The 25,316-nt window shown below is 56.5% G+C and overlaps 9 protein-coding genes across 9 annotated transcripts; 4 read left to right on the top strand and 5 right to left on the bottom strand.

Moving 5' to 3' along the window:
• Positions 1-3,021: 3,021 nt before the first annotated feature.
• On the top strand, positions 3,022-4,808 carry F5Z01DRAFT_681878 (major facilitator superfamily domain-containing protein; the record flags this gene model as incomplete). The annotated part of the gene is made up of 4 exons (XM_046265725.1): positions 3,022-3,389; positions 3,482-3,582; positions 3,633-3,802; positions 3,855-4,808. The coding sequence occupies 4 exons, from the start codon at positions 3,022-3,024 to the stop codon at positions 4,806-4,808; spliced, it is 1,593 nt and encodes a 530-aa protein (XP_046117363.1).
• Positions 4,809-5,112: 304 nt separating this feature from the next.
• F5Z01DRAFT_674852 (Deuterolysin metalloprotease family-domain-containing protein) lies at positions 5,113-6,375 on the bottom strand (the record flags this gene model as incomplete). Its single annotated transcript, XM_046265089.1, has 5 exons — positions 5,113-5,172; positions 5,221-5,298; positions 5,356-5,485; positions 5,535-6,096; positions 6,159-6,375. 5 exons carry the CDS (start codon positions 6,373-6,375, stop codon positions 5,113-5,115), a joined length of 1,047 nt encoding a protein of 348 aa, XP_046117362.1.
• Positions 6,376-8,514: 2,139 nt separating this feature from the next.
• On the top strand, positions 8,515-9,563 carry F5Z01DRAFT_138912 (uncharacterized protein). Its single transcript, XM_046257642.1, has 2 exons — positions 8,515-8,666; positions 8,721-9,563. Exons 1-2 carry the CDS (start codon positions 8,657-8,659, stop codon positions 9,524-9,526), a joined length of 816 nt encoding a protein of 271 aa, XP_046117361.1. The 5' UTR covers positions 8,515-8,656; the 3' UTR covers positions 9,527-9,563.
• Positions 9,564-10,028: 465 nt separating this feature from the next.
• On the bottom strand, positions 10,029-11,843 carry F5Z01DRAFT_623488 (uncharacterized protein; the record flags this gene model as incomplete). The annotated part of the gene is made up of 1 exon (XM_046261321.1): positions 10,029-11,843. One exon carries the CDS (start codon positions 11,841-11,843, stop codon positions 10,029-10,031), a length of 1,815 nt encoding a protein of 604 aa, XP_046117360.1.
• A 3,127-nt stretch (positions 11,844-14,970) lies between these two features.
• On the bottom strand, positions 14,971-16,408 carry F5Z01DRAFT_623840 (butyryl-CoA dehydrogenase; the record flags this gene model as incomplete). The annotated part of the gene is made up of 3 exons (XM_046261346.1): positions 14,971-15,311; positions 15,365-15,904; positions 15,949-16,408. The coding sequence occupies 3 exons, from the start codon at positions 16,406-16,408 to the stop codon at positions 14,971-14,973; spliced, it is 1,341 nt and encodes a 446-aa protein (XP_046117359.1).
• On the top strand, positions 16,280-17,981 carry F5Z01DRAFT_138918 (kinase-like domain-containing protein). Its single transcript, XM_046257643.1, has 3 exons — positions 16,280-16,754; positions 16,807-17,232; positions 17,285-17,981. The coding sequence occupies exons 1-3, from the start codon at positions 16,656-16,658 to the stop codon at positions 17,864-17,866; spliced, it is 1,107 nt and encodes a 368-aa protein (XP_046117358.1). The 5' UTR covers positions 16,280-16,655; the 3' UTR covers positions 17,867-17,981.
• Positions 17,982-18,227: 246 nt separating this feature from the next.
• F5Z01DRAFT_637181 (uncharacterized protein) lies at positions 18,228-18,986 on the top strand (the record flags this gene model as incomplete). Its single annotated transcript, XM_046262263.1, has 1 exon — positions 18,228-18,986. The coding sequence occupies one exon, from the start codon at positions 18,228-18,230 to the stop codon at positions 18,984-18,986; it is 759 nt and encodes a 252-aa protein (XP_046117357.1).
• Positions 18,987-19,164: 178 nt separating this feature from the next.
• On the bottom strand, positions 19,165-21,362 carry F5Z01DRAFT_138882 (general substrate transporter). Its single transcript, XM_046257641.1, has 5 exons — positions 20,173-21,362; positions 19,814-20,124; positions 19,667-19,763; positions 19,470-19,620; positions 19,165-19,422 (listed from the first exon to the last, which is right to left on the bottom strand). Exons 1-5 carry the CDS (start codon positions 21,153-21,155, stop codon positions 19,261-19,263), a joined length of 1,704 nt encoding a protein of 567 aa, XP_046117356.1. The 5' UTR covers positions 21,156-21,362; the 3' UTR covers positions 19,165-19,260.
• Positions 21,363-22,854: 1,492 nt separating this feature from the next.
• Positions 22,855-24,057, bottom strand: F5Z01DRAFT_623617 (peptidase S8/S53 domain-containing protein; the record flags this gene model as incomplete). The annotated part of the gene is made up of 2 exons (XM_046261331.1): positions 22,855-23,073; positions 23,125-24,057. 2 exons carry the CDS (start codon positions 24,055-24,057, stop codon positions 22,855-22,857), a joined length of 1,152 nt encoding a protein of 383 aa, XP_046117355.1.
• Positions 24,058-25,316: the final 1,259 nt, after the last annotated feature.

Raw genomic sequence — 25,316 nt, 5'->3', positions numbered from 1 at the left:
AGCGACATGGATGGGAATTTGGGAAAGTACGCCCCACCACCATTAGCGCATTCCACTGGCAGGCTCCAGTCTGGGTCTGAGGCTCTGGACGCTAGCCTGATTGGTGAGACTACTGGCTGTACCTGCACGCGTGGAAGCGGGAGAAAAGCCCCCTAACTTGACTCGCATCCACTGCGTCTGCACCAGCACTGCCCCGGGCACTGGAGGAGATCGGTTGCAACTTGCCCAACATGAAGTTTCGCCGTTTCACGTTGTGGTCTCGCGCAGCGGCCAATAATGCGTGGACCTGCGCTGCCCGCCGCTTGGAGCCACAGAGGGACTACAACGCGATGGTTTGGTCAGGTCTCAGTTTGTATGTAATAATTCGGAGCAGGCACGTGTCATTGAGATATCATCGGCAAGCTAGCCTGGAGTGTCGCGAGATTGACTCACTCGAGTGGTTAGTTCAGGCGCGCTGGAATGCTCGGCTGGCTCACGTTCACAACACTGTGTGTGACCACACTCTTTTGAAATTTCGGGCCGTCGCTGGTTGATGAAAGGATCGCCGCGACCTTCCGCTGGTAATTAAGAGAAAGGACTGGAGCCAATGACAGCGCAGTCCCACAGTCCGCTACAGGTACGTACCTTTATTAAATGAGGGAGAGGCAGGCTTCCTGCCGCGACCTCCTGAATGTCTTCACCAAAAGGGGTCATGTCTGGCAGAGCCTCACTGATGATCTTATATTGATTAAAGTCGATCTGCGAGTTAGCCCTGGTTTGGCGTGCTCTGTTGTCAGCTTCAAGTGGCTCGTCGGCTGGGACTTGTCCGTTCTGGAAGGAGAAGGCGGACGTAGCAATTGACGAGACGTCGTCCAGATCGTCGGGTTGTCCCACACTCACACACTTTTTTCTTGACCTGCGTGGAGCTGCAGCTGAAATGAGCATGAAGCGTTGTTGCATGCTCCGTGCTGCATTGGATATCTTCAGCAGAGGAATGAAACGGGGCCATTGCTGACATTTTGACGGGGATCAATCAAGAAGACAATAGCCCCTGAAGTGATCAAGGGCACGCTAATTGCATACCATACTATGTGCACTCGATTCGACCTCAGAAGCCGCTGGCTCAGGGAGGCTGATCATCATGCAATTAATCACAAAGATTTTATTAAATGTCGCGTAAACTCAGGGTAGATCCCCCTTTGTCGCGTGACGGTCTGTTCTTTCATGTGAAGTATCATGAGTGTTTGCGCCGATCTCTTCCTCCATGCGCGGACGGCACCCATCTGCCGTCAGTCACTTTTGCAGACCCCTGGTACTTTACAGCAGGGGAGACGGGTATCGGAAGGAAGCTGCGAAGACTTTTGAGAAAAAGGAGCATCGGCCGTTTGAAATTCTCAAAGCATTTGGCCCAAGCGTGTTTCTATGGTGGTTGAATACTAGCGAGGTATCCGTAGTGGACGAAGCATGAGCCACCTCGCCAAGACCGACCTACAAGTAAATAGTCTGGAATAAGGCTGAGAGCATCCCCTCTACGTACTAACCAGACTATCATCAGTATTGTCTACAACCAAGAGTCAAGTCAACTTGCACAGGAAGGCCTTCCCCTGTGAATGAGGAAAATGAGGCCCTTCATTCGCCGTTCGGTCTCTCGCCGACATGGTCTGCTGCTGGCCGACGACCCGACAGACCGCGACAGTACGTTACGTAGGGCGCTATCGTAGTCGCCATGTCCGGGGTCCCGTAGGCATGGACCAGGAGTCCAGGACAAGCCAGAGTTTGGCCCCCACCACACATTTGTATGTGGTAATTACGGTTACTTACCTTACTAACGTAGCGCTGGTTTTGAGTTAGGCTTGACTTGTAGCTCCCACGCTACCTTATTTTCGATGCTCCAGCATCCTTTCAACCTATGTAATGAGGCTGTGTGTTGATAAGCTAAGTAACTATTATTTTTCATTGTCGACGACAGCTGATGAGCCCCTGTTCATGCCCTCGGTGCCGAGCCACCGATGGCCGCGCAAGTCAGCGACTGGAGTCACTGGACGTCCAATGTCCTCCTTCTCAGAGATAGGCAAAATCAGCTGCAGCCAGCGAAATGAAGCAAGTGCATTAGTGAAAATGACGGAACCCCTGTTCTCTGTTATCCACTAAGAGTGACTGACGAAGTCAATCCTGCGTGCGCCTGAGACGGACTGGCACGCCGAATTGGTCTCTCACGAAGAAAAAAGCCTGCAGTCTTGTCACTGCCGCTCCAGTCGTTGTGAATTGTTTCTGAATAACGTGGACAGCCGCGTCACTTTGTGGGTTGAAACCTCCGTGCCTTACGCAGCGCGTGTCGCATGTGCGTAGGTACCTTACGTAGGCAGCGCGGAGCTGGCTGCTGGACCCTGCCAATTCCGCATACCAATCCCGACGAATCCACAGCCAGCAGCAACCTCAATCCAACCCTCGAGCCAAGTCCAGTCCAATCCCCCTCCAAGCTACCTATCCCTCCATTGATTCCAGTCTGTTATTGTTATCCCTCCGCCACCTCAGCTTACCCTCTGCCGTACGTAGTCACATCATCGGCCGATGTGCTACCGGTGCCACTCCTTAGGCAACATCACTTGCGACCTGTGTTTCAAAGGGTGGATGCGCGCTAGGTGGCACCTCGCTCGCTATTGACATTGCCGACTCGTCAGGCTTGCAAGCAATCTGCCACTGGAACGCATCCTCCCCGCTGCTGCTCGATACTTCGCACAGCACAACGGGACCATGCCCGGTCACCAGCGGTCTTTCAGCAATGACCGAGCGACACTCAAGCCGCTAGAACCACGCAAGCATCGACGAGGCGCCTCGCAGCACGGCTGGGAGCCCACGACACCCGCGACGCCTGAACTGTCATCCGAAGAGAATGAGCACGACGCCATGCACGCCAACAACCCGCATCACCGAGCCGGCACGGCGAGCTCTGCCCTGCAAGATGCCGAGTCCCAACGACCGCTGTCCCCGATTGACGAGAAGCCCTCACCAGGGCGAGGCGCTGGGGCGGGCGTGACCTGGATGTCGCTACCTAGAAAAGACCAGCTCTTCATCTTGTTCATCAGCCGCCTGGTCGACTTTCTCCAGGTGGCCTCGATGCAGGCCTATGTCTTCTTCCAGCTGAAGCACTTTGACAACACGCTGTCGGACGCCCAGATCTCCCAGCAGGCTGGGTTGCTGCAGGGCTGCTTCACGGGCGCGCAGGTACTCACCGCGATCCTGTGGGGCAAGGCGGCAGATGCGAGCTGGTGTGGCCGGAAATGGGTGCTGGTCATCGGTCTGGGTGGCACAGCACTCTCGTGCATTGGGTACGGATTCGCGACGACGTTCTTCTGGGCTGCGTTCTGGCGCGCATTTGGTGGTGCTATCAACGGCACGGTGGGCATTATGTGAGTACGAGCCGCATGCAGTGTGACCACACCTGCGCTGCCAACATCTGCTGTGTTACGTGTCGTGTTGCTGACGCAAGGATATTTTGCAGCCGAACCATGGTGGCCGAGTTCACCGTGGAGAAAAAGTACCAATCGCGTGCCTTCTTGATCCTGCCCATGAGCTTCAACGTGGCAGGCATCTTGGGACCCAGTGAGTTTGAGTCGCTGCTACGTAGCTGGGGATTTCGCTGACCACGGCAGTCATGGGTGGCATGCTGGCTGACCCGGCGGTCAACTTACCGGGCATATTTGGCGACGGCGCTGTGTTCGGGTTTCAATGGATTCGCGACTATCCTTATGCGCTGCCAAGCCTGATGAACTTTATGTTTCTCAGCACAGCGACGGCGGTCGCTTTCTTGTTCCTGGAAGAGGTAAGTTGGGCTTGTCTCGCGTGTCATTGCAAGACTAACATTGTGTTTGCAGACATCCAAAAAGCGCCAGGGCAACTTTGACTTTGGCCTCCATCTTGGGACTCGCCTCAAGCAGGCCATCTTCCGTGGTCGCTCTCACGATGGCTACGCACGCGTCAGCACTCTCTACGATGAGGCGGCAGTTCCCTTACAAAGCCTCAACAAGCCCGAGGCCCCGCGCAAGCCCAAGGTTTCCGCAGGCGTCCTGCCTTTTACTCGCCTCTGGACGCGCAACGTCATCTTCACGTTGATATCCATCGCCTTCTTCGACTTTCACCTGGGCGCTTTCACGAACATTTGGTCTCTCTACTTGTCTACTCCTCGCCACTACACTGGTGGCCACGATAAGCAAGCGACAGATGCCGCGACGCAGAAGCGCGACCTCTTCATGCTTTTCACCGGCGGCATGGGCATGCCGGCATCTACAGTGGGCATGGCGACGTCTATCCTGGGCTTCTTGGGCATGTTCTTGCAGGTCACCTTGTACCCACCTGTACAGGCCCGTCTAGGGACCATGCGCTCGTTCCGCTACTTCTTCATCCTCTTTCCTGTGGCATATTTCTTGGCGCCCTATCTGTCGATTCTCCCATCCTCGACGCCCGCGCCCGAGCCGTCCTCTGGATTCTTCATCTGGGCGGGCATCATCATCGTCCTTTTGCTACAGGTGACCGCACGCACGTTCACCCTACCCGCCAGCATCATCCTGCTCAACAACTGCAGCCCGCACCCGTCTGTTCTCGGCACGATCCACGGCCTGGGGCAGAGCGTGTCTGCTGGCTTCCGCACGGTCGGACCCGTTGTGGGCGGATGGTGGTACGGCTACGGCCTGGACATTGGCATGGTTGCGTGGGGCTGGTGGCTGGTGGCCGCGGCGTCCATGTTTGGCTGTCTGACGGCGTTGGGGATGCACGAAGGAAGCGGGCATGAAGTGTTCCTGCCCGGCGAACGAGATGAAGACGAGGACTGACAGAAGTTCCCGTATAGACTTTGTATATTCATTCCTAGACTCGATGCATGGGAGGCGTTGGGGTTCTCCTATCATACTCGACACTTCATTTACTTTACGCCATGCTGCCAATGCAAGGGCACGATATCCTCACGAGGTCAGCAGTGATTCATTTTCATCGCATCGAATTCGCTCGTATTCTCCCATACATATGTACTCGTCCACCACAATGGCCAACACATGCCTCATCCTATCTCTGGGGTGGATAATAGGTATCTCTACCCACTGCAGGCTCGCTTGTCTTCCCCTTCCCTTGAGAAGACACTCAGCAGCCACGGATGATGCTCTGTGCGAACAGAGCGTAGGTATCGGCGTGGCGGAGGTTCTACATGCTGTCAGACAAACATTCTGCAAAGAGTCACACGTGCTTTACCTGGGAGGCGCTCAGGGAGCGGACAAAGTTGTAGCCGTATCCGCCAAAGTCATCCGTGCCGGCGATCTGGCTCAAGTGCTAGGTGTCTCGTCAGTCTCTGTCCTCGGACTCCGAGGCAGAACGGCTGGAACTTACAGTCACCTCGTGCACAACAGTGCCAATCTGGTTGTTTCCATAGCAAGAGGAAGGGCTGAGGGGCAGGCTAAAGTGCAGAGGGCAGTACGCCATGGCGGAGAGGGAGGGGACAGTGTACGCAATCACACCACTAGAGACATCAGCGTCGATCGGTCCTCACCAGGGTCGAGGAGACTTACCCGCCGCAGACGCCGTAAAAGTCAGAGCAGTAAAAGGTAGAGGCACCACCGCTGGTCGAGCTGCACTCGGAGCGCATGCGCGAGAAGACACCGGCGACGGTGCTGCGGGTGGACGAGCTGGACGACTTGAAGTACTCGGTCATCTTGGTCGCCGAGCCGGACTGGGCGACAGACTGGGCCTGCGAGGCCCAGCTGGCACAGCCGCTCAGGGCGCTGCGGGTTTGGGAGAGGCGCGTGCCGGAGCAGTCCGACTGGACGCGCGTCCGCTTCTCGTTGACAAAGGCTGTGTGGACGGCGGCGGCGGAGGCACCGTCGACTTTGGCCTCGACGGTGTTGGCGGTGAAGGGGACGGAGCCGACGAGCTCGGTTGAGTCCGCCTCGGCAAAGGAAAAGGCGCCCTCGCTGGAGATTTTGAAGGCGCCGCCGGCCGAGAGGTCGTGGTACTCGGCGATGTCAAAGGTGACCTCGAGGGACTCGCCGGAGTCGAGACGCGTGAAGGCGTCTTCTTCCAAGTTCTCGGTGGCGATCAGGAGCTTGACACCGTCAAAGGTGACGGGCTTATCTGTAGTAGTGTTAGCCGAGTGGTTTCTGGTTCGGGGGTTTCAATGGAATAGGGGAGCATACCGCCAGAGAGAACGGAGACCTTCTCCACGGGGGCGTCGTCGAGGAATGTGCCGGTGCTGAACAGCTTGAGGTTGTTCTTGCCGGTGTTGGTGACAGTGGCCTTGACCTCGGAGTTGCCGACGAGTTCGAGCTTGACGTCGAGGGGTGTGGGCGCACGCTTCTCGGTGGGAGCGGCAACGGCCATGGCGGCCATGGCGAGGGCGGCGAAGAACTTCATGATGGCGAAGGGAAGGCTAAAGACTGAAGACTGTGTGGATGGTGGATGGCTGGAATATCTCGTACAAAGACACGGCGCCTGGGAGTTCTTATAGACGAGTGTCGGGTCTCACGATATGCGGCAGACAAGAGCGAATACGATGAGATACATTAAGTCGTTGATAGCAAACCGTCAATGCATTATGTTGGTATCGCCATGTATGGCGAATCACATATAGAGCCGTTGAATGCCACTTTCCTATACTGGCAGGCGCCCGATCGTTCGAGGTTGATGAGAGATATCTAGTGACTGCTGGTGGGTAGATGGTCGCTCTTGGCGAGGGTGGCATTCTTAATAGCATCGTGTCGTTCCCCAACGATCAAGGGGAGACGTTGTGATGAAAGAGCAGACCTTCGTGTAGCATGAACGCATTATGCGAGATAAAGAACGTCGAATATAGCACCGCGGGCAAGCTTAAAGAAGCAGGTCTTTGTTAATATGTAGCCTCCTGCCTAAAGTGTCTTGCGGCAAGAAATCATTCCAAGAACCTGCATCACCAATCTTGTTGAAGCACATGTATGTGGCATCTCTAGGCTCATCGGGGTAGATTAGCCTTACAAATGCAGTCTATCTCGATGTGAACCACGGCTCGGGCACCAAAGCAAAAGAGGAAGGCAGACAGGGCCAGGGATCGGTAGTCAGTCTGTCAGCGAATCGTGAAAGGAAGAGCCGCTCGCCCAGACGTTGGGGTGGGCAGGGCTGCTCTAGTCAAGGCCGCGATTTTATGCATTGAAACATCCAAAAGTCCTTGTTGCTGCGAACCTCATTTCGACGAAGATGGCGTAGTCCTCACGAGGTTTCGTGGAGGACAAGCTGCAGCATCTCGTGAGTTGGGTGTATCTCGCAAGCGCTTTGACCATCCGAACAAGATCGGTTCAGCGACCGGATCGTCTGTTTGCATTGCCACACATCATCTGTGACCATGAGAGTGGAGGAGAAGAGCACTGCCAGGTCGGCTTCTGATCTGGGGGCATTTAGCGCGCGTGATCGCTCAACTGCCGTTTGGGGGAGGGACATCAGGGGGCGGCTCGTTCCTTGTCCAGAGGAAGTCGATGGCACCAGACCCAGGGCCTCCTGTACGATCAAGTCAGTTTTCCCTCCAATGTGCTGGCAGATGCATTATGCACGTAAATCTTGAACCTGCGCTGCAAGGGGCCAACTACCCGACAAGTATCAGTTTCCATAGACTTTCCTCTTTGGGATCATGGCCTCGAATCGATCTTGGCGAGAAGTGTTTGATAGCCAGTCAAAACTCAGGAGCCAAGAGGACATATGTGGGCAATACATTGAGAGTGATATACCAAGTACCGTGCATCGACCAAACCCCCACACGCACCACCGAGCGTCAAAGGTTGAAGGATGCCGGCGATAAGCTTTAAGCATAAGTTAGTTAAGGGCAGATACGAAACATACGCGTGAACTGTCCACCGCTGGGAGTATCAACTGCCTATTAGTGCCCGTCAGCCCCTTTATTCCAGTCAGTGAGAGCAGAACTACACAGCATGGAATTATTGCTATTATTGCCATAGACTTCTCTAATGGCCAAGCTCAACCGGTCACCAGATAAAGACGGTTGGGCTGCATTCAACCGTCTGCAACGAGGATGCGCGCAGAGTCGGAGGTGAGGCAGGGGTCGGCACACCAGTCCTTTATGGGAAGGTGATCGGGAAGCACGCACGGCTCCGCGATTTGCATTTGTCAGAGTCAAGTTGCGGAGGCACACAAAGAGGGGGAACACCCGTTCTAGAAATGTACAAGTTCTGATGTTGTGGTTGTGTCTCCATGCTGGCAGATATCAAGTTTCGGGTTGTTTGGCCTCTGGAAAGACTGAGGGCAAAAGTTACCCCTGGCTACGAGGGAATCTCGCCTACCCTAGACATGTTGGCACGGGTATCGCCATGGCATTGACATGAATGTAGGCAGTCAATGCATACTCATTCAAAGAGCCTAGCAAATGCATGAGTATAGATCTGGGATACAGTATAGCAAAGATTGGACTTTTCGGGATTGAATGAAACAAGTACAGCACGTGCGGAAATCCCAACCAAGCTAGCATCGTCTATTTGTCAAAGTTTGAGTCATCATACGATCACAGGCTAACTTACACGAAGGTGATGATGCAAACAAGACCTCACGTCAGGCACATGATGAAGACATACGGCCAGGCGGGTTCAGCTGTGCAAATCTCATGTAGAACTCATCTTTTTCACGATTTCCAGACTCACAAAAAACACAGGCGACAATGAGTACATGTAAGCAACACCGCATCTGACCAGCGGACTATGGCTCATAAGTAAACTACTTAGTCTGTGAACCAAATCAGAACATCCGGGGATACGAGCCTGGCGCAATCGACGCCAAGGGTTGCGTGACGACCGACATTGTGATTGCCGACCTGGGTGTCCCCCTACAGGCCCTCATCGATTCTCAATATGTCGACAGTCAGGCCATGTCCCAGAGACCAGGGATGATCCTCAAATATCTCCCCTATCTATACGACGGAATCACCGGAAAGCTACTCACAGGCGGGCTGTACCTGTTCGACACGTACGAGAATGCAAAGGACTATGTGCGCTGGGCAAGCGAGGAATTCGAAGTCGGCGAGCCCAAGGTCAAGTTCACTGCGCAGCCCATGTTCAGGTCCTTCACGAGCCAGGTATGGAAGGTGATTGGGGCGCACAGCTTCGCGCCCGTCGAGGAGCATGCAGTGGGAAGGCTGCAGACCTGGTCCTGCTCCGAGCCCGATGCCGAACTCAAGCTCCAGTCGCTGTACGCAAAGGTGAAGAGCGCCGCAGAGAGTGGAAACGCTGCGTCCGTGTGGCTTCTCTACGATCCCGGCACGAAGAAAGTCGGATTGCAGCTGGCGTTTAGGAAACAAGGCGTAGCCGAGCCTGCAGCGGCAGCACGAGATCTCCGCGATGCAGGCTGGACCGCTTTGGGGGATGCCTTGTCACAGCAGCTCCATCTGAAACCCTTGTTTGACAGGACGAGCGTGCTGCTGACGTTGTGGTTGCCCCGGTCGAGGGCGGCGGGTGGCTCGGAACTGGCGATCCCTTACTATCCCGTTGTTCCCGACATCAGCTATGAATACTTCAGAGGCGCCACACACTAGGAAAAGGTGGGAGGTTACAGGGTCTCGTGACTCCGGAGGGTGTTTTGTGTTTCGCGCTGAATTCAAATTTGTATCAGGAGTTGGTTCCGTGTAATTGATTACGCAGTCTGACCCAGTCTATCAAAATCATTGCTTCGTTGCGCCACGTAAAGTTCTTACAGTCCTTTCGTACGGATGATAGAGCGAAACTTCGTCGCTGTGCCGTCCAGCTGGCTGGCATCGAACATCTGCGAGTGCCTTTCCCTAGGCTCATGGATCTGTGATACCTTGCGACAATGCACGGGATGAAATTGATCATAGCGTAGTCCAAGTTGCCTCACCGCCCGAGTCTATCCTGCCCCAGTGGGAAGCAGAAAGCGATTTGAGGGAAGCGCGCCACGTGGTGGCCGTCAAGCTCCTGGACCTGGGGGACGCAATGGAAATCACAAAAATTAATGATAAACGCTAGATACCCTTGCTGCAGAAAATATATTCCAAACACCCTCCCACGCACGTTGACGCCTCAGTAGCCAAAATCCTCCCAAGCAACATCCTCCCCGGCCAGCCATTCGTTCAAATTCCGGAGCAAAACTGGACTTGCGCATAGATAGAACTTGCGACCCTTGAGAGTAGAAAAGTCCGTCGGACCCAGCCTTCGCGCCTCGGCAGTTGCCCCCAACTCCTCCATCTGCTTTACGTGGCTCGCCCCGGCGTCCCCAGTGATGAACAGCTTGGTCACGCCCGCCAGGCCCTGTATCCTCTGAAAGGAGTCGACAGCCAGCGGGACGTCTTCGGCACGCAAGCTCCATACCAGTCGTAGGTTATCTTCCGCAGCGTCATTGCGCAGCAGTAACTGTGCGCTCTGCGCTAGCATCGGCGTGACGCCTACACCACCGGCGACAAAGACGTTTTTCTCCCCATCTTTCATCCGGAAAGACTCCTCGCCGCCGAACCCCATGACGGGGATCTCCAAGGGGATCTGATGAGCGTGGGTGAGAGGTTGTCGCCACATCAGACCAGTAGCTGGCCCATGTTTCTTGGCCGTGATCTCTATCCGTTGATGGCGCTGGTCCTTGTCCGGCGCATTGGAGACCGTGAAAGTTCGTACGTAGTCGTCGTTGAGACTTTGTGGATCCGAGTTGTTCATGTGTGCATACCCGTGGCTCAATTTGTCATAAAAGTCCAATGTGACGTGCTGCCCAGCCTGCCATAGCGGCTCATTCGACTTGGCTTCCTTCTCAGGTAGAGAAATATCGAATGTGAAGCGGCTGATGGTCGGGGTCAGGGGCACACGGTCGATGAGGGTGGCCACGGTGCTGTGTGAGGCAGAGGATACATGGGAGGGCTGTTCGGTGAGCAGCTGCCGGAGTGGCGGATTGTAAGGCGAGTAGTCGATGAAGGATGCGCGAAAGGGTAAGCCAGCTTTGACAAAGCGCATATCTGTGACGGTGATTTTGACGGCTAGCTTTGTGCGAGCGATCAGCGATGTGGCTTGCTCGCCAACGAGGATGGTCGTCGACCCGGTCAGATAGAGGACATTTCCTGTATCAAAGTCGGGCACCACGACGCCCACCAGAGGGTTGACCTTGAGATTGCCCAGGGTCTGGTAGAGACGGTTACCCGAGTACTCGGGATAGACAAGAACAACCTCGTCCTTTTGGTTCTTCAAAATCCTCACGAACCCGGGCGGTCCGCCTCGATGGTTCGTGTCCATGCTTTCTCCGTTGGTGCTGGAAACGAAGAAGAGGTCCGCACGGCTGAGAAGCTCCACCGCCTGCGGATGCAGAGGAAGCGTCGAGCTCAGCAACTCGGCGTCGTCCAAATGATGAGGCGTGACAGCCTTTTTGTTCAGGTACTTGGGACAATTCCCCAAGCTCCCCTCCACGGCCATGGCCATCTGCACCCTCGTTTCGTTCTGGTCCTTGGCCACTGCGCCGGCAACCATTTTACCAGCCAGCTTGACTCTATCTCTCGTTTCGAGGTCAATGGACAGGCCGCTCATCAACCTGCCGTTCCCCTGCACCACAGCTTCACTCTCGCCATCGTGCCCATCCCACAATGCCTTAAACACCGGATCCCAGCGCCTGTCCACGACACTGTTCAGTGCGAGAACGTCTTCAGCCACCCTCTGTGCGAACCCACGCTCTCCGCCCCAGACTGTGCTCCATGGCCGGCCCTGGTCATCGAGTGCCCCCAATGCCACGAGAGGCGAGGCACGCACGCGACTGGCGTAGTGTGGCGGCAGACCCATGGCAGTCGGGTCATCGGTCTGCGGAATGTGAAGGAGGCGATGGATTTCCATCTCGCCAGGATGGAACCCCCCGTTGCGAGCGAGCATTGTTTGGGCAGACATGTCTGGATTGGCACGCGGAATCAAGTACGCGCGGCGAATTCGATTGAGAATCAAGTGATGAATCGTCCCAGGGTTTCCGCAGCCTCGATTATATGTCTGAAGCATGCCTTGGCGCCCGACCTCATGTGAAGCTTTGTAATGAATTGGCAATCCAACAAGTACTACGTATGACGGTTCGGGTTTTGTATACAATTTCGGCCTAGCGCGTACCTGCAATGTCGACAGCTCTCATCAGCACAGCACCAAAGGAATATCATTCGGTCATGTACAGTTCCAATTTCGTATGACTGCTCTCTTACGCCATGCCAACATTCACATGCCGCAATGGCCTGCCGTCATGTGCACCCTTCCTCATGCCCTGCTTCTTAGACTCCGAGTAGCGGCAGCACCTTTGGGCGCAGCCTTTGACTTTGTCACTCTTCCAGAAGTCACACTGCTCTTCTTCGCAGCCTTGGCCGCCGGCTTCTCCTTGGCAGGCGCCACATCCCCCTTGCCCGCACGGCCACGGCCGCGGGTGGTTTTGGCGGGCTCGCGCGCAGACACGGGCGCTGCAGGCTGTGTCTGCTTCGGCCGACCGCGACCTGGCTTGACCGGGTCTTGTGATTGGGCCTTTTGAGTAGCAGGTTCGCGCTTGGTCGGAGTCGAGGGTGTCTTCTTGGGTGGACGACCTCCCTTGTTCTTCTTGACTGGCTCAGGCTTAGGCTCAGGGGCGGGTTTGGACGCTGAAGACGCCTTGGTCTGGCGCGTTGTCTTCTGCTTCTTCGGCTCGGGTTCGACAACTTCTTCTTTGACCGTGCTGCTTCCACGTTTCTTAGATGCCAGGGGTGCCACAGTCGCGGCGGCAGCGGCCTTGGGTGGCCTGCCTCTTCTCTTGGGGGCATCTGCTACCGTCTCGCTGGCCTTAGAGGCAGCAGTTGGCTTTTTGGCCGTAGCAGTAGTCGTAGCTATTGAAGGCTTTGCCTCAGCCTTTGCTGTCCTCCCGGGTCGTTTTGCTGCTGCTGCTGCTGCTGCTGGCTTGGCAGGCTCTGCTCCCTTGGCAGCTTGACCTCGTGTGGGTTTGGGCGCAGGAGCTGGCGCTCTGCCCCTAGTGGGTTTCACTGGTTCGGTTTCAACCTTTGCTTTCCGGCCTCGAGTTGGCTTGGATACCGTTTCTTCCGACTTTATACCAGATGCTTTCTTCGCGCCCTCTCCCGAGTCGGTGGCGGTCTTTGGGGGACGACCACGACGTTTGGGTGGATCTGCGGGCGCGGCCTTGACCTTCGCACTGCTCTTGGGTGTAGTCGCCGCCTTGGCTTTCGGGGTAGAATTTGCGTCGACCTTGGAGACCTTGGGCGCGGACAGGCGGGCAGAGAGGGAGTGTCGCTTCTTAAGAGGAGACGTGCGCTTGCCAGCACTGATTGGCCGCCCCCTGCGCGCAGGCTCTGTGGCAGGGGCTTTCGCGGGACTCTTTGCAGGTGTCTTGACAGGTGTGCGTGCGGCTGTAGCGCTGTCCAAGGCCTTGGGGGGTCTCCCCCTTCGCTTGGGCGTTTCGTCCGTGACGGTAGGAACTGGCCGCTTGGCACTGACGGGAGTCTTTCCAGTGCTCTTGGGAAGTTTGGTGGCTACTTTGCCAGGGGCAGAGCGAGGTGTGCGCGCTTTCACAGCTGGTGATGCTGCCGTCCCTGCAGCCATGCTCTTCCGAGCGGTGGGCTTGACCTTTGGCGTCTTGAGTGCAGCCACGCGCGGTACGGCGGCTGCCTTGGTCTTCTTACGACCGGGTGTTTTGACAGGCGTAGCGGTCATTGCACTGCTCGGCTGGACTGGTGCCGAGCGCTTCTTTCGGTCGCTGTAGTCTGACGAAACAAACATACTACTCACATCGGCGAGCATATCAGCAGCCGTGCGACGACGTCGCTTGGTTCCAGAGTCTGTAGTGGCATCTGCAGCTCTTCTCTTGGGCGGAACAGACATGGAGCCAAGGATGGGCTCTTGATGCTGCTGTTGGGGTGTCCCGGCGGGAATCGAAGCATCCGATCCATAGTCTGGCGATGGGGGCGCCGGAATCTCCAGCTCAATAGTGTCAGCTGGTGGCGATCCCGCAACGTCCTCGGCCGTGTCCATCCTCACAGCCTCGCGCGTCTCTGGCTCAATGTCCGCCGCGGGAACTGGTGTCTCAATGACAGTTTCCACGTGCTTCTCGATAGTTATTGGCTCATGCGACGCGGTTCTTATTGTCTCTTCTTTGTGGGTCTCCTCAATGACCTCTGTGTGGGACTCGACGACAACGGATTGCCCGTTGATCTCTGTCTCAGTAATCTCTGTAGACTCTTGTATGCGCACGCGTGACTGATCGTCGCCTAAGTCAATAGACGCTTCTCTCCCTCCCGTCACCGCAATGGGGGCAGTGTCCTCGAAAAGCGAGTCGTCTTCGACAGTATTGGTGCCGTTGGCAGTCGCGTGTCCCACAGGCGAAGGTGGCGCGTGCGCTGCACCAATTGAGGGAGCATCGTCCGTCGTCGCAATCGTCTCGCGCACTGGCTCAGACGCGGGCGCAGATGGCATCGCAATCTCTGGCGACGGGTCGCGCGCGACATCCTTGTCTTGCGCTGGCGCCTGCGATGCGTCGGGAAGCGCGCCAGACATGGTGGGCTGCTGGGTGGCTGTCGCCGTCGAGGGAGGCATGGCGCCCGACATTGTGTCGTCCTGGTTCATGCCGTCGCCAGAATAGAAATTGTCCATGAACGGCCGGAACGGCGATCCTTGTGCGCCCTGCAGAAAATCATCGTTGCTGGACGATTCGGCAGACATGTGCACCGGATTGACGTTATCAAAGAGGTCCGAGTCCATGGTGAGGGCGCGCAGAATGCGCAGGCGTTTTATGAGCAGAGCACGACCGCAGAATTGATGTACGTATGCGACGATAGGATACCGAGTATGGATGGTGGTGATGTTGTGATGGTGGTGATGCAGCTCGACACGACGCGGGACGCGCGACAGGATGTTATGACCGTTTTGGGACAGGGTAGGCAGCAATCACAAAAAGTACCCAATGCTCTCACATCCGTGAACATGGATCAGAAATCAGAACAACACACAGCACATATGTGCACTGGAACACTCAGCCATCAAGCTACTACAACTTCCCCTTCTTCTCACGCCCTGTCTTGAACCCGAACAAGTATCCCGCCACCTTGCGCATCTGCACCTCCTCACTCCCCTCCGTGATGCGATACCGACGAAAGTGCCTCCAAATGTGCTCAAATGGCTGATGCCGGCTGTACCCGTTGCCTCCATGGACCTGGATCGCGTTGTCGGCAGCCTGGCACACCAGTCGGTTGGCATAGTAGTTACACATGCTGATCTTGTGACCTAGCTGCTCCTCAATGGCCACCCACGCCGGGACCTCCTTGCCAGACGCGTACTCTCGCTGCACCCGGTCCATCTCACTCGCTGTGCGCAGGATCAGGAGGCGGACTGCTCATGTCAGGGTTGATCCATCCGCGGCATGTGTGGCGCATTCTACTTACGCATCTCAATTTGCGTCGAGAGCTCGACGAGTGGCCACTGAATCGCCTGGTTCGACGCCAACGGCTTGCCGAATACGACGCGATCTCGTGCATACCCAATGGACCTATCGACACAGAACTTGGCAGCGCCGCAGGAACTGGCCGCCTGGCGGATGCGGTTTTCGTGTGTGAAGGTCTGGGCGATGGCGAGGCCGCCATGCAACGGGCCCAGGATGGCCGAGTCTGGCACTTGAACGTCTTCCAACAGCACCGTGGCATGGTCGGTGGGCATGTTGAGCGTGTACTCGTACGAGGCAATGGACACACCCGGTGTTGCGCGTGGCACGAGAAAGGCCGTGATGCCGTGCGCTGAGCCAGCCTTGCCAGCCGTCCGTGCAAAGATTAGAAAGTGCGTGGCATGGTGGGCGCCAGTCTGCCATCGTTTGTTGCCGCTGATACTGAAGCCGGGCGATCCGTCTTTGAGCTTGATGGTCGTGGCCTTGGTGTCCATGTGCGTTGCGTCGCTGCCGTGATGGATCTCCGTCAAGCCAAAGGTCATGCCTATCCTGTCAATGGCGGTTACTTGGACAGATCACAGCACTCACGGAAATCCCCCCTGAGTCGCGCTGGGATGTACTCATCCTTCTGTTTGGTACTGCCCCAGTGATAGAGCATGAGGAAATCCGGAAAATTGCCCACGACACTGTGCTCCGTTTGCAGATCGTTGGCCAGACTCACTCCTCCGCCGTACAGGGGATTCGAAGCCAAGTGGAATCGAATGGCGCACATCCAAAGATTGGTATCCTCGTGCTCGAGGCCTCCGTATTCTTTGGGCAGCGCGAAACGGTAGAAGCCCGACTCGTCAGCAATCCTGTGCGCCCGTGCCAAGAGCGCTTCCCACTCAGGCGTGGGCAGGCCTTGGTTGTCCCATTGTGTTCGCGATGGTTCTCGACGGTGATCAAAGAATTGAATGTTCTCCTCCTCCATGGGAAGAATATCAGCCTTGATGAAGGCGTCGAGCTTGGCGAGGTAGGCCTGAAGCTCAGGCGGATAGTCGAAATTCATGGCGAGTGGATTGACAGTTCAGTGCGTCCGTGATGGTTTCAAGGTGAAGAAGCCCTGCTCCAATACCTATGCCTGGTGATCAGTGCTCAGCTACGTATTCTCCGTCTGGGGTAATCATGGGGATAATGCGGGGAAGCCGCAGGCCTCGGCAGCCACACTACGACTGTCCGAGACTCCGTCATGTAATGTATTTCATTCTCTTCACGGGCAGAATTATCGATGGACTCATTCTTTCAGAGTATCGACAATGGCTGGCCTAGTACGACAGCCCATTGACGTTGGAGCCCTCGAGGCCTACATAGGTCAGCACGTGCCAGGCATCGAGTTGCTCCTTGACGTGAAGCAGGTAGATCAAGCTCAGTACCAAACGCCATCACTGCCTAGCTGACTTTGTATAGTTTGGCTTTGGCCAGTCCAATCCAACCTACCAGCTCACCAGTCCAGATGGCTCCCGATACGTACTTCGCAAGAAGCCTCCCGGCAAGCTGATCTCCCAGGCTGCGCATAGGGTCGAGCGCGAACACCGCATCATCGAGGCCCTGGGTCCTACTAATGTCCCGGTGCCAAAGACATACTGCTTGTGCGAGGATAACTCCGTCATTGGCACACCATTCTACATCATGGAGTTCCTGGACGGGCGGATCCTAGAGGATGCGGGTATGCCGGGCATGACTGCCAAGGAGAGAAGCAGTCATTGGAAGGCGGCCGTCAAGACCCTGGCCAAATTCCACAGCGTCGACTTTAGAAAAGTTGGGCTGGGGGATTTCGGCAAACACAGCAGCTTTTATGACCGGCAGGTCGCGACGTGGCGGCACATGTCAGCAGTAGGTGTTTTCTCTTGATGCTGCCTGAAGTCCGTGCTGATCACCCGCCTAGTCCCAAGAAAAAGTGGCAGACGTCAAGACAGGAGAACCCGTTGGGCCCATCCCTCATCTCGACGAGATGCTTGCCTTTTTCTCTGATAAGCGACATCAGCCAAAGGACCGCACAACACTTGTCCATGGCGACTACAAGATCGACAACATGGTATTCCACCCTAGTCGCCCCGAAGTGATCGGCCTTCTCGACTGGGAGATGGCCACTGTCGGCCATCCGCTCCTGGACCTGGCCAACATGATTCATGCGTTCCATTTGGGCCCCCTGCAGGCCAAGCTGGGCTTCCTGTCGGACACCTTCCGACCGGGGACTACGCCTGGCCTGCCGACACCAGATGACATTATGAGGTGGTATAGCGAGGAGTCAGGTTGGGACCCGAAGCCAGACATGGCTTGGGCTGTTGCGTTTGCTGTTTTTCGCGCGTCTGCCATCAGTCAGGGCATTGCGGCCCGGGTGGCTGGCAAGCAAGCGACGAGCTTGGTCGCCAAGCATTATGCAGAGGCTTTTAAGCCGCTCGGTGAATATGCGTGGGAACTCGTTCAGATGGAGAGGGACAGAGTGACTAGGCAGGCCCGTCTCTAGACTGTATTTGTGCGGATTTCCAGCCTCGAGCTTCACCTTGCAACAGAGATGTTTACAAAGCCGGCATGCCAAGTACATTGCCCCCGTTCGCCATAGCCACAGGTCTGGAACGGACGTTCACGTTTGTTCATGATATGTTCAAGCCTGCATGTTCATGTTTCTAATCGTCTCCTCCGTGATGCGCAGAGTTTTCGCAGAACACCATGGGCGTTACGACCACAAGTGACTCGCGCACCGAACAACCACCATGTTCCAAAAGACCTAGGTAAATCTTCGTTTCTCTCCAAGGAGTTGAGAATCCTTCCTACCTTCTCATCACAACTTCTCTGAGAACCGCACGCCCAGGTCATAGTTGCTCAAGATGGCCGAATTCCCCCAGTTCTCCCTCATGGCCCCTGAGCTGAAAGACTTGATCTGGGGCAATGCGGCCAAACTCCAAGACTACCCGTACAACATCCTCGAGCAACGCAACGGCTCCGACATTGAACGAACCCCCGGCCTGCGCATCATCGGCACCGTCCACTCGTCCTTTAGCCAGGTCAACGTGGCCGCCAACGTGGCGGTAAGTAACCACCTCCGGACCCTCAAGTACACGAGCCCCATTGACCATATACAGCGCACCCTTCTCGTCGACTACGACACGTCCATCCTCTACCTGGGCTTTCTCTTTGACGAGCCCTGGGTTGTCAACGACCCCAACAACCAGCTGATCCTGCACGACCCGGAGCCGGCATGGTACTCCATCAGCAACAGCTGCCTGAAGAAAATCAAGCACGTCATCATCGCCTGGCACAGCATCTCCCTCATGTACAGCATCCACCGTCTGGCGCAGGACCTGCCCAACCTCGAGACCATGGTGCTCGACAAGACGTATTTCAACTCCGTCGACCCCTTTGGCGAGACGTGGGAGTGGGACGCCTACTGCGGCGTGGACGACCTCAAGAGGACGCCTGCGCGTCGGGCTCGGTATCTACGCGCCGTGTTTGACCAGACGCCTGCTGACGATGTGAATCGCGACAATCCAGAGGAGGTGGCGGTGGAGAATGATGTGGCCAGGGAGTGGGAGAATCCGCCCACCCTCCGCATCATCACCATGGGTCCTCGATTTTGGTGGCATTAGTTTGTTTGGGTTGGCCAGTCCTAGTGACGGCTAATGGTTTTCTACGAGTTTGCGTCTTTTCTGTGCTTGGCTTTTGTTTTTCCTTTGTATGCGTAAACGCGCCCGCTTTCACAACCAGACTGACAACTGTGGACGCGAGGCTTGGGAAAGGATAAAGTAGTTCAGATAGTGAACAAGTGCTTATTACTGCATGTCTACCAGTGACTGTGTTGCCTGCTAATTGCAAGTGTATCGTACCCTCTTCCCAAAGATGGGCGCAAACTAATACAAGTTCTCAAACATCCTGTTCGATCGGGTGCTTCTTCTCCGAGTCGTGCGAGTGGCGCGCCGCAAGACGGCCCGTGTTGAGCAGATCGAACAAGCCAATCTCCCTGTTGATCTCGTCCATGCGCTCAAAGTCGGCCTGGGCGGTGCCCTCGGAGCCAAAGATGATGTCCTGTGACGGGTCAGCCTTATTAAATAGTAATGGCACAAAAAACTTACCATCTCCTCGAGCGACAGACGCTTGGTCTCCGGGACGAAGAACCAGATGAAGCAAGCACCCAAAAAGGTGAAAATACCAAAGAGGATATATGTGCCATAAGTAATGTTCGCCAGCATGTCAGGGGTGACCTGTCCAACAATAAAGTTGTTCCTGCGCTGTTAGCCACGACAGCTTCACACGAAGAGTGTCCACGTACATCCAGTTGGAAGAAGCACCGAGAGAGACACCATATGGGCGGGTGCTCAGGGGCCAAATCTCGGCAATGAGGATCCAAGCACAGGGGCCCCATGAGTCTAGGTAATTGTCAGCACTTTTGTCCACATTTTCTCTTCAGGGCACTCACAGCCAAAGTGGATGACAAAGAGCCACACCATGACGACGGCAGCCCAACCTGAAGCCTGCTGCGTTTCGAAGTGATCGATATTCTTAGCCAGGATGACGGCAATAATGAAATGACTGAGACTCATGCCCAGTGCGCCGATGGTGAGCACGGGCTTGCGGCCGACGCGGTCAATCCATAGGACAGCGGGGATTGTCGCGATGAACATGACGATACCCACCACGCCGGTCGCCAACAGGCTCGTCGTCGTCGAGGACAGGCCGAGCTGATCGAAGATGGACGGGGCGTAGTACAGGATGGCGTTGATGCCGGACCTACAAGCTGTCAGCATGGTTCATCCCTAGGGGTACGCTGCCACTCACCATTGCTGGGCCACCATGGTGATGGTGGCCACAATCACGCGCTTAAACATGGCCTTTGTCTGAAACAGGGCGAGAATGGCGACAAACTGCAGCTTGGTGGTGTTCCAGGCCGTCTGCGCCTGCAGATGGGGGAACCTCTCGGCGATGCTGCGCTTCTCAAAGAGACTCTGGGCCTTGATCTCGAGGAACTCGAGTTCGACGAGCTCATGGGTCTCGGGCAGATGGCGCAGGTGAGACAGAACCTGGCGGGCCTCGTCCTCGCGGCCGTGGTGCAGCAGCCAGCGGGGCGAGAAGGGCATCCAGATCATGCCGATAAAGAGGAGGAGGGCGGGGGCGACCTGGAGACAGATGGGGACGAGCCAGGCGGCGTCGGACTGTGTCTCGAGGGTGGTGCCGCCAATGTAGTTGCAGCCGTAGTTGATCCAGAAGGAGATCATGATGCCAAAGGTGATGGCGAGCTGCTGCAGGCCGACGAGGGCGCCGCGGACCTCGGGAGGCGCGCACTCGGAGTTGTACAGGGGCACAATGGTGCTGAGGGAGCCGACGCCGATGCCGGTGATGAAGCGGCCGGCGAGGATGGGCTTGTAGCCGCCAGTGATGGAGACGGCCTGGACGATGACGCCGATGATGAAGAAGGCGGTGGCGATGAGGATGCCGTATTTGCGGGAGAAGATTTCGGCGGTGGCGCCGGACATGACGGCGCCGAACCAGGCGCCAAGTTCGAGGATCGACGTGAGCCAGCCCTTGTTTGTGGGGTTGTCAATGTATCCATTGGTGTGCTTGCCAAAGGAGGGCATGACGAGGATGCCTGAGAACATGCCCTGATTGTAGCCGTAGAGGACGCCGCCGAGACAGGCGAAGCAGGCGATGCGGGCGACCCTCCAGTTCTTGACGAGGGCGCGCGGGCCACTCTTGCCCATGAGGGCCTGGCGACGCTCGAGGGCGGCATCGTAGCCGGCGGTTCCAGATGGTGCACCTCCCATGATGTCTGTCTGTCTTGTGGAGATGGCTGACGAGTTGGGCGATCGATCTTCAGACCAGAAGACGTGATGGGGACGCAGGCCAGTCCTTCGGTCTCGTCTTTGTGTATATATATGGTCTTGCTGACATGCTGCTCGGTGTCTCTGCGGAGGAACACTGATCGTGGGGAGGGCCTGGTATCATGACGGGTAAATACATTGGGCAGCGTTATTGGCTGGGTGAAATCGTCCCCGGGTCTGGGGTAATTCAGCCTATGCAGAGGACCCGTTTGGTCACGGCACACACGGCAGTATCCATTATTCTCCGGGTATGGATGTCTGTGCTGTGAGGTCGTCTGTACGGCGTAAAGGAACGTGATCGCCCTAGTGCTGTATGTAAGCCGTCATGGATTCGGCCGTATTGTCATTCGCTGCTCGTCATCCGGCTAATTGGCAAGATTGGCTGTGGGCGAGCATATTAGCCCGTCAAAATGCGTCCTGCAGGATAGTACGCACTTGGTATATCCAGTCGGCATGGCCCTCGGGAGTCGGGAAAGGATGTTAGTTGAGGTCTGGTATTTCACAGACGATACAGCCTTGTCTCCCTTCGGATCTGATGATTCGCCCATCTTCTCAATAACGCCTCGCAGACAGCACTGAGTACCAAAGCAAGGACTGGAGCCCAAACTGGATTGCTTGCTTGATGTCTGGTGGCCAAGAGACCAAGACGGCTCCCGCCAACTACCGTGCCTCCCCATTGGCGCGCATATGCCAAGGTGAGGTCCGCGTATCGATGGCGCTAGAGTCTGGGTGAAGTTGGAAGTTGGAGGTGATAAATGAGTGTCGAAGGAGTCAAGGTGAAGGTTGCTCCATCCATGATGGCTGCTGGCCCAGTTCTAGGGCCTTGTCACTGGGAGTACCGTTCAATAGTCCATGTCTTCAAACACCAGGGCGCTCGACTTACACGGTACGGGAATAATGAATCACTGACCAGAAGCACTGAACCCGCTAGAGCCGCGTCAGTGACAGGGGTCTGTAGGCTGCCGTCGGGTATTGTCGATAGTGGACGGGCCCGGGGCTTTGCATGCCTGATTAGGCAACCGTAGCGGGACTGGAGTGTCTTCGATAGGCATTGAATCTGAACGACAGTATATCTAGTCCGAAGTGTCTACGTATCTCATTGTATATGCTTTCTCGAATGTATTCGAGGCTATAATACGTACGCACTCGTAAGGATTTCACTGCAGTGTTTTACAGCAGGTATCTAACAGTGCCTCATCTGATTGAGAACAGTTGGGGAGATACAGTCCATTCTGCACTAATTCGTTTCAAGGCAGTAACGGACATAAGCTTCACTGTTCCAGGATCCTCTGATAGATGGCAATTATCGGGACAATTCAACTCCTAACGTCACTCAGAGCATACAGATCCGTTCTCAACGTAAGGCGTATGTATCTACTCTTGACGGCAAGGAGCTTGCTGCTAGCGATGGTGCGCCGCTTAAGGTAGGCAATTACCCTGGGCAAGGGTGATACGCTCACGTGACTCCCACCTTGGCCGGTCGCGTCCATCTCCCTCACCAGAACGTCATCCATCACACATCACTTCACATTCGTGCGTTCACGACAGCTCGCTGACGAACGCCCATATTCATTCCAAAAATACACAATGTACATTCGATAATATCGCAAGAAAATATCGCTATTCTCGTTCTATCGAGACCTCACTGGTTCCCGTTGTTGATGAGCGCGGTGGTCGTGCCGTTGGGCGCGCCCGTGATGACCTGCAGGCCCGTCTTGGCAATGTACCCGCAGAGCCCGTCCATGGACTCGCCCTTGCCGAGCAGGTACGCCGCCAGGCCAGCGACGTGCGGCGAGGCCATGGACGTGCCGTCGAGCTCCTCGGTCTTGCCGCCAGGCACAGTCGAGAGGATGCCAACGCCCTGTCATCATTAGCCCTGCTATACCTGACAATAGGGAAGAAAAAGACTTACAGGAGCAATCACGTCGACGAGCTTGCCAAAGTTGGAAAAGTCGGCGAGCCGGTCGTTCGCATCCGAGGCACCGACCGTGCAGGCCTTGGGCTCAGAGGCGGGCGAGCTGCTAGCAGCGTTGGCGGCCTCGTTGCCGGCCGCGACGGCGAGGAAAATGCCCGCGTCCGCGATGGAGGCCGCCGCGTCGTTGATGGCCTGGGAGAAGCCGCCGCCGAGGGACATGTTGACGACGGCGCCCTTCTCGCAGCCCTGGCGGGTGGGCGCGTCGTCGACGACCCACTCGATGCCGGCGATGATGCCCGAGTTGGTGCCCGAGCCGGCGTCGTCGAGGACCTTGACGGCGAAGAGGCTGGTCTTCTTGGCCACGCCGTACGTCCGGGAGCCAATGGTGCCGGCGCAGTGGGTGCCGTGGCCCTGGCCGTCCGAGTCGCCGTCCTGCGTAAAGTTCTCGAGCCACGTCGCGCGCCCCTCGAACTCGGGATGGTCGACGTCGATACCCGTGTCGAGGACGTAGGCGCAGGTGCCCTCGCCGGCGGACTCGTCGTAGGTGTAGGTGGTGCCGCCGGGCGTGGCGCTCGAGAGGCGGGCAAGACCCCAGGGGGCGTCCTCCTGGGTGGTGGCGGCGGCGATGGTGACGGTGGCGTCCTGCTCAATGTAGTCGACGTTGGGGTCGTTCTGGAGGGCCCTGAGCTCGTCGTCGTCGAGGCTGGCGGCGAAGCCGGCGAAGCCACGCTGGTAGGTGTAGTCGGCGTCTGCCTTGATGGAGCTGATGGCCGAGTGGACGGCTGTCGAGACGGTGTTGGACTTCATGCGGACAATGTACTTGCCCTCAATGTGGGTGCCGCCTCGGGGGACGACGACGGGGGCAGGGCGTCGGACGGACGGGGCGGCGGCCGCCATGGGCAGGAGGGCGAGGAGGGTAGAGACGAGCATGGTGAGGATTGTGGTGGATGTACAGGCTGAGCTGGACGTAAAGGACAGTAGAGGCAGTCTGTGCAGGATGTTGGAGAACGAGTGAGTGCGTGAGTAGCTAGAGAGTTGCTTGCGTGTCGGTGAGAGCCAAGGAACGACTTGATGCCGTCCTCTGGCGTCCTTTTAATCATCCAGACATGCACTTTGTGGCGGACGGGTACCTGCGTCCAGTCGGTCGTCGACGACGCCTCGACGCTCGACGATCCAGCCAGGGGAACGAGCCAATGAAGCGCGTCATGGCGTCTGCTGCCGTGGTGCCTCCCCATTCAGGCCAAGAGCTCCGTGGGGAGGACGTTGATCGCTAGGCGGTGTCGGAGTCGGACGCACTTGACAGTGAGTGGCCCGACCGAGTGACCGACCCACGAGGATCGACGGTCAAGCTTCGAGAACCTGCAGTCTGCTCCCGCTTGTTTCGCGACGACGGAGCGAGGGCTGGACGCGCGCCGCTCATTGCTTCAAGTCCATGGGAAATGGCAGCCGATGATGCGTGCGACGCTGCTCGAAATTTGGCTACATGTACGTTCTGCTGTCGTCGGCCCACGCTGCACGCTGACTGGTGCGTGCCGCGGCGCCTTTAATGTCGCGTCCAACCAACGACGTCTCTTCTCTCGCCCTTAACTGGCTGCGATAATAACCATCATGGCCTAGATTAGCATTGAATTAAGATGCATTCCAAACGGTCCAATTGCCGACGCCAGCAGGGCATGCCCGTCTTGGAGAGCAGGTTTGACGGATCGCCAATTCATGCGTGAGAACTAGACCAGCGACTGGTCTTCAAGCGCATGAATATCTCCGTCTCGTCGGTGTAGATCATTAGTCAATCCACATTCTGTATCTGTCATCTGGACATGCGTGACACAAACGGTCCTAATCTGCTGGGTGCCGTGGATTCGGTATCCGTCTTTTTTTTTTATTTTAGACTACGTTTGATATTCCTCCGTCTGTGATCCTCCCGTTGCTATTTACGCCAGTGTTTCAATCATCGTCCAACTTGACAAAAGTGCATGTCGCTGAAACGGGAAGGCTGACAGACAGGCGGACCGATATTGACCAGATCTCATTGTCCGCCAGATGCGCTCGACGGCGTGAGAAGTTCGTGACTGGATGGGACGAAGCAGATCATTCCAGTCGCAGAGCTGGCAGCAGAGGGTTGAGTCGCATCAGCTGCACGTCGTGGTGTCGAGTACATGTAGCCAGCCTGAGGGCAGACCCGAGGTAGC

This window comes from Emericellopsis atlantica, assembly GCF_019669845.1.
Source record: "Emericellopsis atlantica unplaced genomic scaffold F5Z01scaffold_16, whole genome shotgun sequence".
In the NCBI taxonomy this organism is placed as follows: Eukaryota; Fungi; Ascomycota; class Sordariomycetes; order Hypocreales; family Bionectriaceae; genus Emericellopsis; species Emericellopsis atlantica.
This window is presented reverse-complemented; position numbering and strand designations above follow the sequence as displayed.